We start from the raw sequence: 18,173 nt of genomic DNA, 5'->3' as shown, positions 1-18,173 counted from the left end.
GAATGAGTCCAGAGTGCAAGAAGCTTCGGGAAGTGGAGGGACCAGAGATGGGTCGGGTAACAGCCCAGGTGCAGCAGTTCCCCAGGGCTTGGCCCAGGTCTCGTGGAGATGGTGAGGGGACAGCTTCGCTGCAGCCAACACCACACCACACGAAAACTTACTGACCAGGAACTGCAGTTGCTGCTACTAAGAAGCAGTCCTGAGCCCTCTGACGGTTCCTCTGAGCCTACAACACAGCATGGAAAGGGCCAGAGATGGAGAATATGGGAGGAGAGGAGACAGCCCCAAGAGCAATTCCAGACTCCTCCCTCCTCACGTTGTCATCACCATCACCACGCCCCATTGCTGAGTGACTGCACAATTCTTTCCACGTATTTGTTTGTTTGTTTTCAAGACAGGGCTTCTCTGGGTAGCTTTGGAGTCTGTCCTGGAACTCACAGAGATCCACCTGTCTCTGCCTCCTGAGTGCTGGGATTAAAGGCGTGTGTCGCCACTGCCTGGCTCCACACTTTTTTATGCAACCCTCCATCTTCATCATCATCCTCCCATCATGCACCTCCCTAATGTCCAGCTTGGGTCCTACTTCCATGAAGTCTTCCCAGGCCTTTGAGGTGTCTAGGGATATGAATCAGAATGCTGGCTTTGGCTTTGTTCTGCTAAGAGTGCCTATCAAGATGTGGCTAGACCCAAGGATGTCTTTGGTTTTTGTTTTTTGGTTTTTTTGGTTTTTTGGTTTTTTTCGAGACAGGGTTTCTCTGTATTGTTTTGGAGGCTGTCCTAACACTCACTCTTGTAGACCAAGCTGGTCTGGAACTCACAGAGATCCACCTGCCTCTGCCTCCGGAGTGCTGGGATTAAAGGCGTGCTCCACCACCGCTCAGTCCCAAGGATATCTTATTTATGTTGTCATTACATCCATAGGCAATGAGCTCTTTTCTAAAATCAAATGATGGGTTAGAAGCATCAGCATGAAACCCACTAAGAGGGTTTCATGAGATCAAAGAGAAAGGAGCCCACAGGAACCTCCATACTAATTGCAACTAAGTATATTTGGAGTCTTGAACAAGGAAATTCAGTTTCCTAGAGTTTGTCTTAGTCACAGACTTCCTGGACCACTAACTGGAAAACACCCAGAGGTCAAAGAGCAGGCTGATAAAGGATCCACAAATCAGTTCTTTGGAAAATAGTTGGAGCTGGGCGGTGGTGACACACACCTTTAATCCCAGCACTCATGTGGCAGAGGCAGGTGGATCTCTGAGTTCGAGGCCAGCCTGGTCTTCAAAGAGAGTTCCAGGACAGGCTCCAAAAACTACAGAGAAACCCTGTCTTGAAAATCCAAAAAAAAAATAGTTGCAGACATTAGAATATGGGTTTGGGAAACATGAGACTCTCAAGCATATGATGTCTGTAGTCAGAGGTCACTTGGGAGATACATACGTGGTCCCGTGTGAGTCCCTGGGACTGCTGGGATATCTCAAGAAGATACCTTTTGACTCAGCTTGAGGCGTCAGTTTCTAACAGTAAACACTAAACTGTCCTACTCTGAAACAAGGGCCCTCTTCTTCTTTTTATTTTATTTTTGGACAGTCTAACGACGTAGTCCACTTTAATCGTGAAGATACAGCGACCTCTTCTTGAATTCCCTGGGGGTAGGGGTGGAGTGAGGGGTGACTGGCTTGTCTTTCAAAGTCCCTTTCCAAGCCTAGGAGATCTCAATGTTCTGTCTTTTCTGAGCAGTGCATTTGGGATAGCAAAAACTGACTTGTGTACGGGCTGGAGGAGCAAGACGGCGTGGGGTAGGGTTGGAAGAGTGAGCGGTGCTTAGTCATTTCAAGATCCAAGAAGAACAAGTGTCCCAGAAGGGTACAGGACTAGAAGTGCTATAGAGAGGCACTCCAGCCCACTGTCCTGGCCTCAAGACCAGCAAGATGACTCAGCAGGTAAAGACACAACCTGACCACCTGAAATGGATCAATGTCTACCACAGGTCTTCATGACAGAGGTGACACTCACGATGGGGACAGAGCAGGAGGAGGAGCAGGTGCTGAGAGCCTGCAAGGCAGCTGCCCAGGGAAGCAGAGGATAAATATGGAGTCTGGACCCTTGGATGTAAGGTAGCTGCCTCGGTGTGTACCAGGATCCTGGGTAAGTCTGTCTGTCTGTCTCTCTCTCTCTCTCTCTATCTTTGTCTCTGCGTCTGTCTCTCTCTGCCTCTCTCTCTGTGTCTCTCTGTCTCTCTCTCTCGGCTCAGCATGGCTCTGTAGCTGTGTTTATGTTGTGCTTTCATTTGGTAATTTCGGTTTTTTGGTCTTCTGGTATTATTTTAGGGTTGTTCCCTTTGAAACATTATAGCTTATCTCTTTCAAACTTGAGCTGCAAGGGGAAGGGGGATACTCCTTCCTAGATAGGCACATGGATGGCAGTAACAGGTTGGTCAAGTGCCCTGGCTTGCCTAGGGCTTTCCCAGAGCTGGGACTTTCTTTTGGTTCTGGGCAAACTGGTATGGTTGGTCAACCCTAGTGATGAGGAAAGTAAAGACCTAGAGGTGGCTGGCCGCACTCTGTTCGTGTCCCTTTCTAGGAGGAGTTTCCCAAGTCTGTGTGCATCCATCCCTCTTACAGGTTCAGCCAGCCGAAGTGAAGGGCTGCCTTCACACCAGACCCCTGACCCCGTTCAGACCACAATTGCCAGGAAAAGCTTGACTAGTGCTGATGCTGTGGGGGAGTTTCCCTTTTTCTTAAAAAAAAAAAAAAAGAAAGAAAGAAACACATACACACAACAGAAAAGACCCAGTGGAAAAAAATGATGAGTTGAGAGGCAAGTGGCAAGCCCTACGCAGCCTCAGGAGACAGCACACAGCTCATTTGTTTAAATTTGCAGCTGACGCCGGCCACCTCTCCATAGACACCAGCACAGAGTTTCTCGGCATCAGACAGTGACCAGTCTGCTGACACAGAGGTACAGCTATGAACTACCCACTAACCCTGGACATGGATCTCATCACCTATAACCTGGATGACCTGGTGAGTACAGACATGTAGCTCCCTGCTGCCTAGGTCCTGCTTGGAATTTTAAATATTCTGTGTCAAGGGAGAGGGGACAGCTTGGGAGCCCCTCCACAAGGATTATAGAACATAGGTGAATGCTTGGGAGACTGCGTTCTTAGACTTTCATTGTCCATCCTGTCTGCTGCCATTAATAGTAATAGATACCAGAGGGAGGTGGCAGCCACAGGGAGACTTTGTATCTCCTGCTGTGTGACTCGGTGCACACCTCCGCCTTTCTGTTCAATACACGGTCCTCTCTTTGTCTCTTTGGGTTAGAATGGCAAAGTGTCTTGGAAGTTCTCTGTCTGTCTTTCAAGACAGGGTTTCTCTGTGTAGCCCTGGCTGTCTTGAACCTCATTCTGTAGACGAGGTTAGCCTTGAACTCACAGAGATCCACCAGCCTCTGCTTCCACGCCCAGCTGGAAGCCTTCTTAATGTCAGTATGCCAGTCCTGCTAGGGAATCAGTCCATGTGTAGTTGTTCACTGGGGAAGGACTCAGCTGGTTGAGTGAGTGCCAAGCATGCATGAAACCGAGCTTCGTCTCCAGCACACATACACTGAGGCTGGTGGTACATGCCTGTAAAGCATGAGGAAGACAGGGCCAGAAGCAGCAGAAGCTCAAGTTCACCCCCAGCTACATAGCAAGTTTGAAGCCAGCCAGAACACATGAGATCTTGTCTCAAAAATATATACGTATTTGATCATCTCGCTGTATGGCTTTACCATCAAGGTACAGCATTCTGGGTTGGATGGAGAGGCTGAGAACCTCACCTTTGCCCTCAGAGAGTTTACGGTCTAGACAAGCGGGAGGAGGGAATCCCATCTGGAAGCTTTTAGACAGAAGTATGGATAAAGGAAGTGAGAGGGCAGATGGCAGCAAGGACGAGGATCCCAGTGGCCAGGGACATGCAGCAGGGAATGCTAAACTGTATCACTCTTAAAAGAGCGTGTTGTCATGTTGTCCGGGAAGGGACTAGAAACTTCACCGTGGTCTTATTCTCTATGAGCTGCTTTCTGGACTAGGCCATGAAGACTCACAGACCCTGGGTGCTATCAGATCTCCTGTTCTGAACACACCTTGAGGTGCACCCCCGACTCCCTCAGCTCTCAAGCATCTGTGGTCTTGCGGGGAGATGCTCCTTCCTTCAGGTCTCAAGCTGAGAAGTGCCTGTGGCCTGTGGACCGATGTGAGTGCTAGGCTTCGTCACAGTGGGTGTAGCCGCTGTAGCCCAACCATGGTTCAAATCTATCCATGTGTCTACTCAGTACCTGCTGTAGTTTGCAGGTCCAATGCAAAAATCAAAATATAAAGCCTTTTGTTGGAAAAGAATGAAAAATTTCAAAGATGGGAATGGTAGCTCATATCTGTAATCCCAACACTCAAAAGATTCGGGCATGTGAATTGTGAATTTGAGGCTACATAGAAAGACTTTGTTTCAAACAAACAAACAATTCAAGATGACAACAGAAAGCATTAAACCCATCCTGAGGTCCTTCTAAGTGCTGAATCCCCATGACTGCCCAAGGGGCACCCCCACGATGACAGCTGAGTGTCATCAGGATCTAGGCCAGAACGCAGGTCAGATTTTAAGCTGAACTGTTCTTCAAGGCAGCAAGCCCCCACCTTTACCCTCATCCCTACCACTGGCTTCCCCTGATTTGGTTAGTTGGTATCTTCAGCCCTCAGCATCAAGCTGACCATCGGCACTGACCCAGTTGGATGCCTTTGTAACCACCTGGAGACCTGGCCGTTCCTGGCTTCTGAGAAACCTCAAGAGTTTCCCCTAACTGCACGCCTCACCTCACTGTGTGACCTACTAGAGACAGGTGGTAGCAGGGGGTGGAGGGACAGCTGAGGGTGTCCCCAGAGAAGCCTGGCAACTTCTTCATGGCACATATCGAACCAAAGGCCCTCAGCTATGTGCCTGGACATCGGCTAAGGTCTGACTAGGAGCCCAGGAATCCTAAAACAATCCTGGCTCTGGAACCCTTCAGTCAAGCACATCCTGCCTTCGCCTACCTCCCTTGCACTCTCTTCAGGGGGGTTGACACTCGGGAACACAGATCCTCCTCTTTGGCCCCACCCACCTTCCAAAAGGTCATGACTGGCCTTGGCACACTGCCCCATTCTGGCATAGTGTAAGTGTCCTAGATGGTAGACCAGGCAGAAAAGACTTGCATTCGTGTCTTCTCAATAAAATTGTGGGTTTCTCTTTTACTCTGTTTGTTTGTTATACTGGAATTGGAAACCAAGGCCTCATGTGTCCCCAGCACTCCCGAGGAGCATTTCCTGCCTTGAGGAAGGAAGTTGAGGTCTTAGCATGCCTTTTTTTTTCTGGGGAGTCTAGAGAAAGAGCTTCTCCCATTGATTTTTTTTCCTGTTCCTTGTCCTTCACCCAGCTGACTACCCACTTACCTTCCTAGTTTACTAGGTTCCACACTCCAACTTGGGGTTCTGAAACAGGGATCGTAATAAGTCAAGCAGCAACCATCCTTTATCCTATTTAAAAATCTTTACACTTGTGTATTTATTGTGTGTGTGTGTCTGTGTGTACACATGCACTTATGGGATTTAGTTCTCTCTTTCCAGTAGGTCTGACCCAAGGATTGAACACTGGTGTCAGGCTTGGTGGCAGGTGCCTTTACCCACTGAGCCGTCTCACCAGTCTCTTTTATTATTATTATTATTATTAGTTTGGTTTTTTGAGACAGGGTTTCTCCGTATTGTTTTGGAGGCTGTCCTGGACTTGCTCTGTAGACCAGGCTGGCCTCAAACTCACAGAGATCCGCCTGCCTCTGCCTCCCGAGTGCTGGGATTAAAGGCATGTGCCACCAACGCCAGACTTTTTTAAAATTATTTTTAATTAGTTAATTTTGAGACAGGATGTCTTTGTAGTCCTTACTGTCCAGGAACTTGCTATGTATACGAGGCTCGCCTTGAACGCATAGAGATCTGCCTGCCTCTGCTTCCCAAGTTCTGAGATTGAAAGTGTAAGCCACCATGCCCTACCCATCCTTTGTAATAATATAACTATTATTATTACTGTGTATGTGTCTGAGGACACACGTGTGCCATGACCTCTGCCTGGAGGTCAGAGGAGAACATTTGCTAATTCCTTCTCTCTTCCACCATGGATTCCAGGGATCAAACTCAGGTCATCAGGCTTGTATGACATGCACCTTTGACCACTGAGCCATGGCACCATGGACTCAAAATGACTTTGACCTACCTCTTGAACACCTGCTTGCTTAAGGTAGACAGCTAATCCTTATGAGAGCAAGATCTGAACAAAACTAGATGGCTAAGAACCAGGAACGAGGGCCGGGTGCCTAAAGCAGGTGTACCAGGAAGTCACCCTACCAGCCAGGGGTCTAGGTGGACCTGGGGGGAGACCCTGCCTGGGAGAACCATCATGATTACTTCATTTCACACCTCAAACCAGGGGTCCTCAGCTAGGCACGTCTGGAGCCAGGGCTTTGGCTAGGCACCCACACAGCCCAGTGATGGCATAAGTCTCCAGCCCTTGGGAGGTGGAACCGCCCCAAGCTCCAGAGTTTAGCTGCCCTGACCCTTCCTCATAGATGACCACTGCGAGCCATAAACTCAGTATGACCAGAGCATCACAGGCTACAGTTTGTCCACACACAACTGTCTTGTTTCACCAAGGGAATGAAAAAGAGGAACCAAGACTTGCTCAGGCTGTTTCTGGGCATTACCTGGGGGAAGGGGAGGGAGGGCCCCCATTCTAACCACGTGAAAAGTCCCACAGAAGCCCCGGTAGAGGAAGCCTCAACTTGAGGGTGGGTGGGTGGAGGGATCAGAAATGAGGGGAAACCTGAGACCAGTCTGGGAGGGATTGCATTAGGGGGAATCTAGGTTCTGTCACTCAGAGGCTGTATTGGAAACACGTGCCCTCCTAAAGGGACAGTCTGTCTAGTCCAGTTCCTTTGCAATCTCGTATTTAGAGTGCAGAGTCAGAACACAGGAATGAGTTTTCTTTTGGGAACAAAAGACAAAATATTTCAAATGACACTATCTCAGACAGGCCAGCAAGATGGCTCAGTGGGTAAAGGTGTTTGCTTCCAAGCCTGATGACCCGCGTTAATCCTATGTGAAAAAAGAGAACCAACTCCTGAAGATGTCCTCTGATGTGCTCACACACAAATAAACATAATCAAATTTCATTTTTAAAAGCATTTAAAGCAGCCAGGCAGTGGTGGCACACGCCTTTAATCCCAGCACTCAGGAAACAGAGGCAGGTGTGTCTCTGTGAGTTTGAGGCCAGCCTGGTCTACAAAGCTACACAGAGAAACCCTGTCTTGAAAAAAAAAAAAAACAGCAACAACAGAAAAAAAACCAAAACCAAACAAACAAAAAAGCATTTAAAGCAAGTGCTAACTCAGGGGGTGGTTTTAAGGGTCACTGAGAAATGCAGGTGCATGTACCTGACTGTGTGCCCATAGTGTAGGCAGATGCTGGCTCTCAAGGTGAACTCACCTTAAACCTAAAGATGTCGCCAAGAGCTAGAGGTTGCTTAATGTTTCCCCCGGAGAAAAGCATGAAGGTAATGACCCAAATCCCCTGGAGACCGTGGCAGCAGGGTCATGTGTTAGCTTGAGTTCAAGGTTAGCCTGGGCTACACAGTGATATCCTATCTCAAAAAACTAAAAACTGGGATTGTAGAGACATGACTCAGTGGTTAAGAATACTTCCTATTCTCCCAAGTTCGGTTTCCAACACACACATCCAGTCTGATGCCTTCTTGTAGCCTCCGAGAGCATGCACACATATCACACACACACACACACACACACACACACACACACGCACACACGCGTGCATAAAATAAAACGAAATCTTTTGAAAAGAATACTAAAAACCAAAAACACTGCATACTCCTAGTGGTCAAAGCCCTCAGGCAGAGATGAAGAAGGAGCTGGTAGCCTTGCTGCTTTGGGAAAAAAGGAGGACATAGGTCACATCCACACCAGAGTCTTCGGGGGTCTTCGGGGAGTCGGGCCTTCCAAAGGAAGAATGTGTTGAGAGGGGCAGACCTGCACACCCATAACCAATCTCGTTCATCCAGACCATGCCCCGTGAGCTGCTGAGGGCTGAAATGAGAGATGCCCTCCTCACCACACGGCCAGATCCTAACTGGTGGCTGGAAATACCCACACAGGGACTTAAAAGAGATAGCCTCAGCAGGGCCTGGTAATCCCAGTACTCAGCATGCCGTGGCAGGGGAATCAAAAATTCAATGCATTGGCCACAATTAGTTCAAAACCAGTTTGGGCAACTTAATGAGGTGACACTCTCTTAAAATAAGAAGAGCTGGAGCGGCGTTTGGTGGCCCACACCTTTAATCCCAGCACTCGGAGGCAGGCGGATCTCTGGTCTACAGAGCGAGTTCAGGCCAACCTCCAAAGCAATACAGAGAAACAACCGTGTTTTGAAAAACCCAAACAAACGAAAAACCAAAAAATAAAAAAATGAGAAGAGCTGGGTAGTGGTGGAGGGAGTTCCAGGCTAGCCCAGGTAGTGGTGGAGAGAGTTCCAGGCTAGCCCAGGCCCTAAAACAACAACAAAAACAAACAAGAAAGTAAGGAGCTGTGCAAAGTCCTTGCTGTGGAAGTGGGAGGACCCAAGTTCAGATACAAGCAGATCCATGGAGGGCTGGAGAGATGTCTCAGTTAAGACAACTAGCTGCTCTTCCAGAGGACCTGGGTTCAATTCCCAGCACCTACATGGTGCTGGAAACCATATGTAGCTTCAGTGCCATGGAAGCCGACACTCTCTTCTGGCATCTGCGGGCTCAATGCGTGTGGGCTTAGACATGTATTCAGGCAAAACACCCATACACATAAAATGAAAATGCGTAATTTCTTTTCTGGTTTCTCAGAACAAGGTTTCTCTGCATAACAGACTTGACTAGCCTGGAACTCACTCCGTAGGCTGGTCTGGAATTCACAGAGATCCGCCTGCCTCTGCCTCCACTGCCTAGCTTGAAAATAAATGAATTCTTTTTTTTTCTTCACTTGTTTGTTTTGGTTTTTCAAGATAGGGTTTCTCTGGCTGTCTGGAACTCGCTTTGTAGGCCAGGCTGGCCTCAAACTCACAGAGATCCATCTGCCAATCAGTGAGCTGCAAGCTCAGTGACTTTATTGTCTCCAAAGATAAGACGTGGAATAATGAAAGAAGACACCTGATGTCTACCTCAGCCCCCCCCACACACACGCGCGCACACACACACACACACACACAGACAGCACAAGAGCAAATGGAAAGGCATCGAGGGACAGTGACAGGAGATGTAGCTCAGTGGTAAAGTACTTGTCTAGCTTGTTAAATGCCATGTTCAGTCCTGGATCTGCAAAGGAAAAAGGCAAAACCCAGCTCCTGTGTATAGACACTGCTCAGGACAGCAGGGCACTAGTCTTGGAGTGCTAGGGCGGGGCCTGAGAGTTGTGTACTGGGCAGGAGGCTCAGCTGGCTCCTGGGAACTGGGGTCAGCCTGGGGCATTCACTGGCTGCAGGGTAGGCTAGAGAAGCAAAGACCACTGGTATGAGGTGGACACTTACCATGCTAAGAAAGGCAGGGAGTGGCCAACAACCAGAGTATTTGTGAGCGGCAGCAGCAGGATGTACGGTCCAGCCTCTCTCCGGAGGCAGGAATTTTCCCCTTGCACTTGAGTCAAAGACATTGCTGGACAATTGTGCTTGTTACGAAGTTGTCTCTCCGTAGGCTGAACTGCTCGTTTCTCCTGGTCTAAACCTGAGGTTCACATCAGAGTCCAGCTCTGTCCTCCCAAACCAGGGCCCTTCACAATTCTCAGGGAGTTCAGGCTTCTCTTTTCTATTTCCTACATTCCTAGTACCTGGAAATGCCTTTCCAGGGCAGGACTTTCCAAACCCGTCAACAGAAGAGACTAACCTGCTGAAGGCTTCACTCACCTAACTAACGGACAATAGCAACTTCTGCCAGCCTCTTTTCACTGGTGACTCATGTATCAGCCAACAAACTCCTAAACTCCCAAGTCTTTTTTCTCATGATCCATCAACCAAGACTCTGTGTGTGTGTGTTTGCGCACGCGTGCGTGTATGTGTTTTATGCGTTTAAGTCAGGGTCTAAGTACTGACTAGGCTGGTTTCAAGCTCATGGGTTCAAATGATACTTTTGATTCAGCCTCCTAACTAACAGAGGCTTCAGGCTGACTTACAATAATCCCACTTGGTGAATTTGAGTCCCTGGTCTTTGCTTATGGAGGACCGCATTGTCAAAGTGTTCCCCAGCTATGCCGCATCCAAAGCAGGCTTGAGTTCTGAGAAAATAGAGCGTGGATCCTTGAGGAATGTCCCCTTACCTGCTCTCAGAGAGATCCTGTCAGCAAGCCTTAGTGCAGTGGTTCCCATGCTGTGACACTCTGTGACACTCTGTGACACTCTGTGACACCTCACGTTGTGGTGACCCGCAGTTACTCTGATACAGTCCTCACGTTGTGGTGACCCGCAGTTATGCTACCTCACAACTGCAATTTTGCTGCTGTTAAGAATTGTGACGTAAGGTTGGGGAGATGGCCCAGGGGTCAAGAACTGTGGTGCAAATATCTGATATATAGATTATCTGATATGCGACAGGTGTTAAGAGTCGTCCCATTTCCAAAGCGGTCTCAACCCATAAGCTGAGAACCACTGTCCTAGCAGAACTGCCTGCTCAATGGCTCATGGCACAAAGCAGCTTCGTTACTTGGAGAAAATACACGTGCTTAGAGACTTACTTGTCTAGGGAAGGACCTGAATCTTGTGTAGAGGAAAGAGGAACATCTGTGGATCCCATCGGAGAAGCATTTTGCATCTCTTTACCTCTTCTCCCTACTCCACCCCTAATACCAAGACCAGCTACTCACCCTTCTGCCCCCGAGTTCCCACTGCTTTCCTAACTACATCCCAGCTCGTTCGTGGCTTCATTCCAGGCATTATATTTTCCAATGGGGCACAATCCTTATAGTTTGCAAGTTGTTTGTGCTCTCCGGGTGCCTGCCTGTGAAGTGTGCTGGTGTGGCCCCATCTGGGCACGTGCCTGTGTTTGTATCGGGTATGTGTTGTTATCATTAGGGTTTCTGCTGCTTTTTATAGCGAAGAATGAGTGAGCCACCCATGCCATTGTGCTCTCCCTTTGACAGCATGAGTCCCACTGTGCTCTGGATATCTGGCTCCCCATCTTTCTCCATGGCCAGAGACAACCTTACCTTATGGCTTCTCCCCATGGTTTGGGAAAGAGAAGTGCCCAAGCCTCTGCGTATAGGAAGTGGCTTTAACACTCTTGAGTTCAAATTCATCTGTTTGGCACCTCCTTTTGATACACACCAAACTAACTTCCTCCTCCTCCGAAGACTTTGCCAAAACAATACCTCTTGGCAAGGAGGAAGAAGTAGACCCTCACCTTCTAAACCTGTCCCAGTAGAGATGCCCACTGACTGAACTTTGAGTGGACAATGAGTTGATCAACCTCGATGCTTTGTAGGCTAAAAACTTGAGCAGATATCATCATGAAGGACCACTTGGCCAGACAGGCCGGCTAGCCTCGGGGAGGACACGGGAGCGGCCAGGTTCAGCAGCTGCCAAAGTGAGTGGCGTCCAGATGTCTCCCGTCCCTGCCTTCATCACATCTGCACCATCTGTCTGATCCCTGTGCTTTGCACAAGGACAGCTCACCCACAGTTTCCCCTCTACCACCTACTGCAGAGTCAGAGTCAAAGGGCTGTATTCAACTACTCTGTTAGAAACAATTCCCTAGCCGGGCAGTGGCGGCACACACCTTTAGTCCCAGCACTTGGGAGGCAGAGGCAGGTGGATCTCCATGAGTTCAAGGCCAGCCTGGCCTACAGAGCGAGTTCCAGGATAGTCAGACTACACAGAGAAACCCTATCTCAAAAAACAGCAGCAACAACAAAAAGAAGCAATTTCCTACAGGGATGGAGAATCCAAGTTAGGCCCCAGAGGCCAGATTTGTAGAAAGATGCAAAGGAGAGGTGAATCCGGCTCCGTCCTGGCAGCCTGGAGTTCCCAGCAGAAGGGCCTAAGAAGGCTGTTGGAAGATGTGGTTGACTGAAAGGAAGACCGGGAGTTTAGAGAGGCAGACTGGAACAAGGAGGAGGGTAAAGGTGGCAGGAAGCTTTGAGGTTGCTGGGGACAGGCGGCTGGTGGAGGCCGCACCTTAGGATACAGTGCCTGATGCAATGAAGTAGTGGGTAAGGTCTGACCATCAAAGGAGAAGACAATTTGGAAATGTTTGTTTATTTTTATTTTTGTATGGCTGTTTTTGCTAGACAAGCATCCTACCTGATGAGACATACCTTCTTTAGAGGAATGTAAAGGACCTCTCCGGGGCATTAAGGCCCCATCCCACAGGGCCATTGTTTTCAAATGAGTGTAGGACCATTTTCCTCACACACAGGTCCTGCTTTAGTACATGGTAGATAAGTGTTCTACTGCAGAAATGGACAGCCCTTTGTTTGTTTGTTTGTTTGTTATAGGAGCCCAAGCATCACAGGCTGACCTAGAACTCCCCATGTATGTGGAAGCATCCTTGAGCTCCTAATCCTCTGCCCTGTCTCCCCAGTACATATGTCACCATGCCTAGACAACGTCTATGGTTTTGTTGTTTGTTTTAGCCATGGAGTCAAAAGTACAGAGCTCTAGTTTACAGGCAAGGAGGGGAGCTGGGAGTCCTAACCCCAGGCCCTCCTGTGGTGTGCACACCACATCAGACCTTTGGGCTGTGTGGATGCCCTCTTATTCTGAAACTGAGCCGTACACGTTAAATGCCCTTCCCTAAGAGGACAGACACACCATAAATTTCGTTTCCTTCCAAGTACACGTTACATCCTGCTGTGTGAAGCTTGACCTGACCCATCTCTCTGCTGACAGACATTATCACAAAAGTGGCCTTTTATAAACAGTTTTATTCTTGAATATGAAGTTAGAAAAACACGACAAGGACAAAAAGACAACTATTTCTTACAGGCGATGGGGAGCCACTAAAGGACTCTAAGCGGGACACTAGACTATGGATCTGTGTGGGGTTTTTGTTTGTTTTTGAGACAGAGTCTGACTATCTTGATAACGGAACTCGAGTCCTGGGCTTAAGCCACCCCTTCCACCTCAGACTTACGCATAGCACCTGGCTGGGATCTGTGCATGAGAAAACTCACCCTGCCCACTGGGAACAAAGTGGACAAGAATAGAAGAGTTAGTAAGAAAAGGACCTATAGGGCTGCAGAGATGGCTTCGTGCTTAAGAGAACTTGCGGCTCTTGCAGCAGACTGGGGTTCAGTTCCCAGCACCCACGTGGTCACCCACGTGGTGACTCACACCATCTGTAATTCATTTCAGGGGAGCCAATCCCTTCTTCTGACTTCTACGGACACCAGGCACATACATGGTACACGTACATACGCATGGGCAAAATACTCATACACACAAAGCAATGCTTTAAAATCTAAAATACTTAGAAAATAATAATTCATGGAGAGGAAGGAAGGGTAGGGCTGGGGTGATAGCAGAAGAGACACTGGAAGGTGTGGTGGGTACCCTCACCGTCGTCCTGTGTGTCCCCATCCCTTCTTAAAGACCCACCTGCTCCAGGGACCAAAAGAACAAGGTGAGGTTTACCTCTCAGTGGAAGCGAGTGTGTGCCTACAACTAGTGTGCCTGGGTGGCAAAAATGATTTGAGGTAACCAGTGAAACACCCACTGCGTGCAGGAGACCCTCACTCTCCTGAAAGAGGGTCAGCGTGGATTGCCCAGAGCCTGGGGGACAGAAGACCCACTGTCCCTTGTCTCCCCGGGACCCATCATTTACATCGCTGTCTTTTGAAACCACTGTTGGTTGGGTGTAATTGGTTTTGCATTGGCCAGGGAGGAGGTTGACCAGGGGAGGGCAGGAAGAAGGGAGCTGGAGGTGAGGAAGAGCAGGTGCAGGGCAGCTGCGAGTGAAAGGTAAGAAAACAATCACTCTGCCTTCCTCTGTGGTTAGCAGACAAACAACCCCGAGAGCTGGCCTGATGGAGGGCAGCGACAGGGGGAGGAGGATGTGGAGGTAGGAACTTCCGGACCTGCAGCAGGCACGCCCCCTTCTTTTCCACGCAGGACAGGCTGCCTCCCTTCCCTGTGCCCAGTCTCCCTGTGTGACTCACTTTTGCCTCTGCTGGCTTCCTGCGCCTAGTGAGTTTGCTCTCTGGCTAGGAAGTAACTGGAAGCTCAGTCTCTGCCCCCTTCCCAGCAGCCTTTGGAGGGAGGCTCTGGAGACAGGCAACTGTGCCTTAACCAAGCCTTCTCTTGAGCAAGACGCATATGTAAAATAAGAGTAAGATGTGTGTGTGTGTGTGTGTGTGAGAGAGAGAGAGAGAGAGAGTATACCTCAAGCTTGGGTGAATTAAACCAGATGAGAGGCCATTTCCTCAATTTCAGCAATAATCAAGATAGGAGGGGGGGCAAATTAAGAGGGAGTCAGCAACCACACCATCCTTTCAGAATTGGAATATTGGTTTCTCATTCCACTCAAGTCCAGTACCCAAATGTCAGTGTGACTGCAATCCCCAGGCATCCAGCTAAGAACACAAGACATCAACCTTAATCCCTACCCTTGGTGAGAGACTACTGGTCCCTTTTGCATAAAGAAAAAAAGAGGGGGGAGGGCACGGGAGGAGGGGAGGGAAAAGGAGAGGGACCTGGAACTGACTTGTGAAGCAACCTTGTTTCTTATCTAAATTTTAAAAAAAGAATTAAAAAAATCATTATTTGATTAAAAAAAAAAAAAGAGGTCCTAAGAAAAAAAAGAAAAAAAGAAACACCCTGTAGTTTCAGGCCAGGGATGTGTCTCAATGGCAGAATGCTTCCTTAACGTGCATAGGTCCATCTCCAGCACCGCCAAAAATTAAAATAAAAAAACCAAATTTAAGAAATATGGCACATCCCAGCACTCAGGAGGCAGAGGCAGGCAGATCTCTGTGAGTTTGAGGCCAGCGTAGTGTATAGAGCGAATTCCAGGACAAGTTCCAAAGCTACACAGAGAAACCCTGTCTTGAAAAACCAAAAAAAAAGAAAGAAAGAAAGATGGCATGGGGGCTGGAGAGATGCTCAGAAGTTAAGAGCACTGGCTGCCCTTCCAGAGGACCTGGGTTCAATTCCCAGCACCCCATGGCAGATCACAGCTGTCTGTAACTCCAGGTCTAGAAAATCTGACACCCTCGTACAGATATACATGCAGGAAAAACACGGAGGCACATGTAATAAAAGCAAATAAATTTAAAAAGAGAGAAAGAAGGCATGGGCACACACCTTTATTCCCTGCACTCAGCAAGCAGAGACAGAAGGACCTTCCAAATCTGATACCAACCTGGTCTGCATGGGTAATTCCAGGCTAGCCAGCCATGTACAGGGAAATCCTGCCTAAGATTAAAAACTGGAAGGAAGAAAAGAAGGAAGCAAGGAAGAAAGAAAGGAAGGAAAAGATGGCATGATTTGTTCAAGGACACACCAAGGGGAAACAGGACAGTGCAGACAAGAAGGAATCAGCCTAGGACAGGAGACATCACAGGTAGTTTCCCCTCAGAGAGAAAAGACGGGCTAGCCTTTCTTATTTTTCTTTCTCTTTGTCCTTGCAGTATAAGGAATTTGCCTTCTACAGTAACAGCACTGAGATGCCCCTACAGGACAGCCACTTCTGCTCCACGGTGGAGGGACCCCTGCTGACCTCCTTCAAGGCTGTATTCATGCCTGTGGCCTACAGCCTCATCTTCCTTCTGGGGATGATGGGAAACATCCTGGTGCTTGTGATCCTGGAGCGGCACCGGCAAACTCGAAGCTCAACTGAGACTTTCCTCTTCCACCTGGCAGTAGCCGACCTCCTCCTTGTCTTTATCCTTCCTTTTGCAGTGGCTGAGGGCTCTGTGGGTTGGGTCCTAGGAACCTTCCTCTGCAAAACCGTGATCGGCCTGCACAAGATCAATTTCTACTGCAGCAGCCTGCTGTTGGCCTGCATAGCTGTAGACCGTTACCTGGCCATCGTCCACGCCGTCCACGCCTACCGCCGCCGTCGACTCCTCTCCATCCACATCACCTGTGCAACCATTTGGCTAGCCGGCTTCCTTTTTGCCTTGCCAGAGGTCCTCTTTGCCAAAGTCAGCCAACCTCCTAACAACGACTCCCTGCCACACTGCAGCTTCTCTCAAGAGAACGAAGCCGAAACCAATGCCTGGTTTACCTCTCGTTTCCTCTACCATATTGGGGGCTTCCTGCTACCAATGCTGGTGATGGCCTGGTGTTATGTGGGGGTGGTACACAGGCTATGCCAGGCTCAGCGGCGCCCTCAGAGGCAGAAGGCAGTCCGGGTGGCCATCTTAGTGACGAGCATTTTCTTTCTTTGCTGGTCACCCTACCACGTTGTCATTTTCCTAGACACACTGGAGAGGCTGAAGGCAGTGGACAGTAGCTGCGAACTGAGGGGCTATCTCTCTGTGGCCATCACCATATGTGAATTCCTGGGCCTGGCCCACTGCTGTCTCAATCCCATGCTCTACACCTTCGCTGGTGTTAAGTTCCGCAGTGACTTGTCTCGACTCCTGACGAAGCTGGGCTGTGCTGGCCCAGCCTCCCTTTGCCAACTTTTCCCCAGCTGGCGCAAGAGCAGTCTCTCTGAGTCAGAGAACGCCACCTCTCTCACCACCTTCTAGATCCCAGAGTCTCTACAACCCCTTCCATTCTGTTTTCCTTGGGAGCCCGGAGTGATGTTCGAAGCCCTTTCAACAAAAACTGGGGTTCTAAGAGCTTATTTGGGCCAGTGTCCCCAGAAGGGACAGCTAGATGGACTCTTTCTAGAATGTCCCTAAATTCTTCTGCCATCCCTCGGGCTAAACTAGAGCCCTGGGAGGAGAAAGCAGCCCAAGACGAAACAAGGGATCTCTAGGATAAGAGGACTCCACACACCTCCCATCCTAACCAGCCAAACCAGCTTTGCTTCTCCCCTGGTCACAGGGAAAGCCACTCTGCTGGGGGTCTACAGGCTCATCCTCCTCTGGTTATGGACCCCTGAATCTCCTCCTAGAATGCACTCTGTCGTCTTAAAGGCTGCTGGCCACAGCTCACACCACTCCTGTCCATTGTATAGCCAGTTGGTGGCAGAATGTGGCCTTAACCTGCCTGTGTCCTAAACACAAACTTTGTGCCAGACCTGCAACCCTGCCATTCTCTTAATCAAGCAGGAAGCTGGACTGATTTACGTTAGGGAGCTGTCTAACTCCAACCAGCCAGCATTGGGTCAGCCCCATGTTACTGGATCTTGAACTACAGACCAAGGACAGGCTCCACTAGGCCCTGGAGGCAGCCAGTGTCCGAAGGAGAATAGAGGGCAAGCCAGCAGGGAAGCAGCCCGGTGGAGAAACGAAGAGACACCTTCTCTCCAGGCCCCAAAGAGGGGCAAGGAGAATCAAACCCAGTGGGGGCTGGAGAGATGGCTCAGCGGTTAAGAGCACTGGCTGTCCTTCCAGAGAACCAGGGTTCGATTCCCAGCACCCTCATGGCAGCTCACAAGTGTCTGTAATTTCACTTTCTGGGAATCCAACAGCATCGATACAGACATACATGCAGGTAAAATGCCAATGCACACAAAATAAAAATAAATTTAAAAAAATCAAACCCAGCTGTCTTCTCTGCTCAGACTGGCAGGGAGATAAGATCCAGGGCCCTAATGGATTCTGGGCACTGATGGGGAAAGAGGCCATCTTGCCTCTCCTGAAATCCTCAGAGAAAATAAAATAGTGAAGGGGTCCTAGACTCAAAGGGCAGGTACTTCGCTAAGAAAATGAAGACAGAGACGGGGGCAACGTGAGAAGCCAACCTGGGCAGGGAAGTCCCCTGCCCCAGGAAGGCAACGCTGTGCCCCTGGGAGGGCACTGCTCAGATGGGACCACAGGAAGCTGCTCCACACCTGCTTAGGGGAAGCCTGGCAGGCAACTCTGAGCTCCTCCCAGTCACTGAGCTAGGAGGGGGTGGGGGTTGGGGAGAACTGGGCTTCCTGGTACACTCCAGCCAATAAGACAGGCTCCCTGGGGACTCCACTAGGGAA

The 18,173-nt window shown here is 49.3% G+C and overlaps 1 protein-coding gene across 2 annotated transcripts; it reads left to right on the top strand.

Moving 5' to 3' along the window:
• Positions 1-1,864: 1,864 nt before the first annotated feature.
• Cxcr5 (C-X-C motif chemokine receptor 5) lies at positions 1,865-17,743 on the top strand. 2 transcript variants are annotated; one of them, XM_021226740.2, is made up of 3 exons: positions 1,865-2,145; positions 2,881-3,023; positions 15,715-17,743. In XM_021226740.2, exons 2-3 carry the CDS (start codon positions 2,967-2,969, stop codon positions 16,780-16,782), a joined length of 1,125 nt encoding a protein of 374 aa, XP_021082399.1. In that variant the 5' UTR covers positions 1,865-2,145; positions 2,881-2,966; the 3' UTR covers positions 16,783-17,743. The 2 variants fall into 2 exon arrangements, with proteins under 2 accessions (XP_021082399.1, XP_012968361.2); XM_013112907.3 differs by lacking the exon at positions 1,865-2,145 and having other exon boundaries at positions 2,812-3,023.
• Positions 17,744-18,173: the final 430 nt, after the last annotated feature.

The sequence above is a fragment of the Mesocricetus auratus genome, unplaced genomic scaffold (genome assembly GCF_017639785.1).
Source record: "Mesocricetus auratus isolate SY011 unplaced genomic scaffold, BCM_Maur_2.0 Super-Scaffold_100022, whole genome shotgun sequence".
In the NCBI taxonomy this organism is placed as follows: Eukaryota; Metazoa; Chordata; class Mammalia; order Rodentia; family Cricetidae; genus Mesocricetus; species Mesocricetus auratus.
This window is presented reverse-complemented; position numbering and strand designations above follow the sequence as displayed.

Excerpts from the sequence above, each read along its gene's own strand:
- Cxcr5 (XM_021226740.2), top strand. The coding sequence starts at position 2,967 with ATGAACTACCCACTAACCCTGGACATGGATCTCATCACCTATAACCTG. Across the intron at positions 3,024-15,714 it reads CCTATAACCTGGATGACCTG|TATAAGGAATTTGCCTTCTA; the intron begins GTGAGTACAGAC and ends TTGTCCTTGCAG.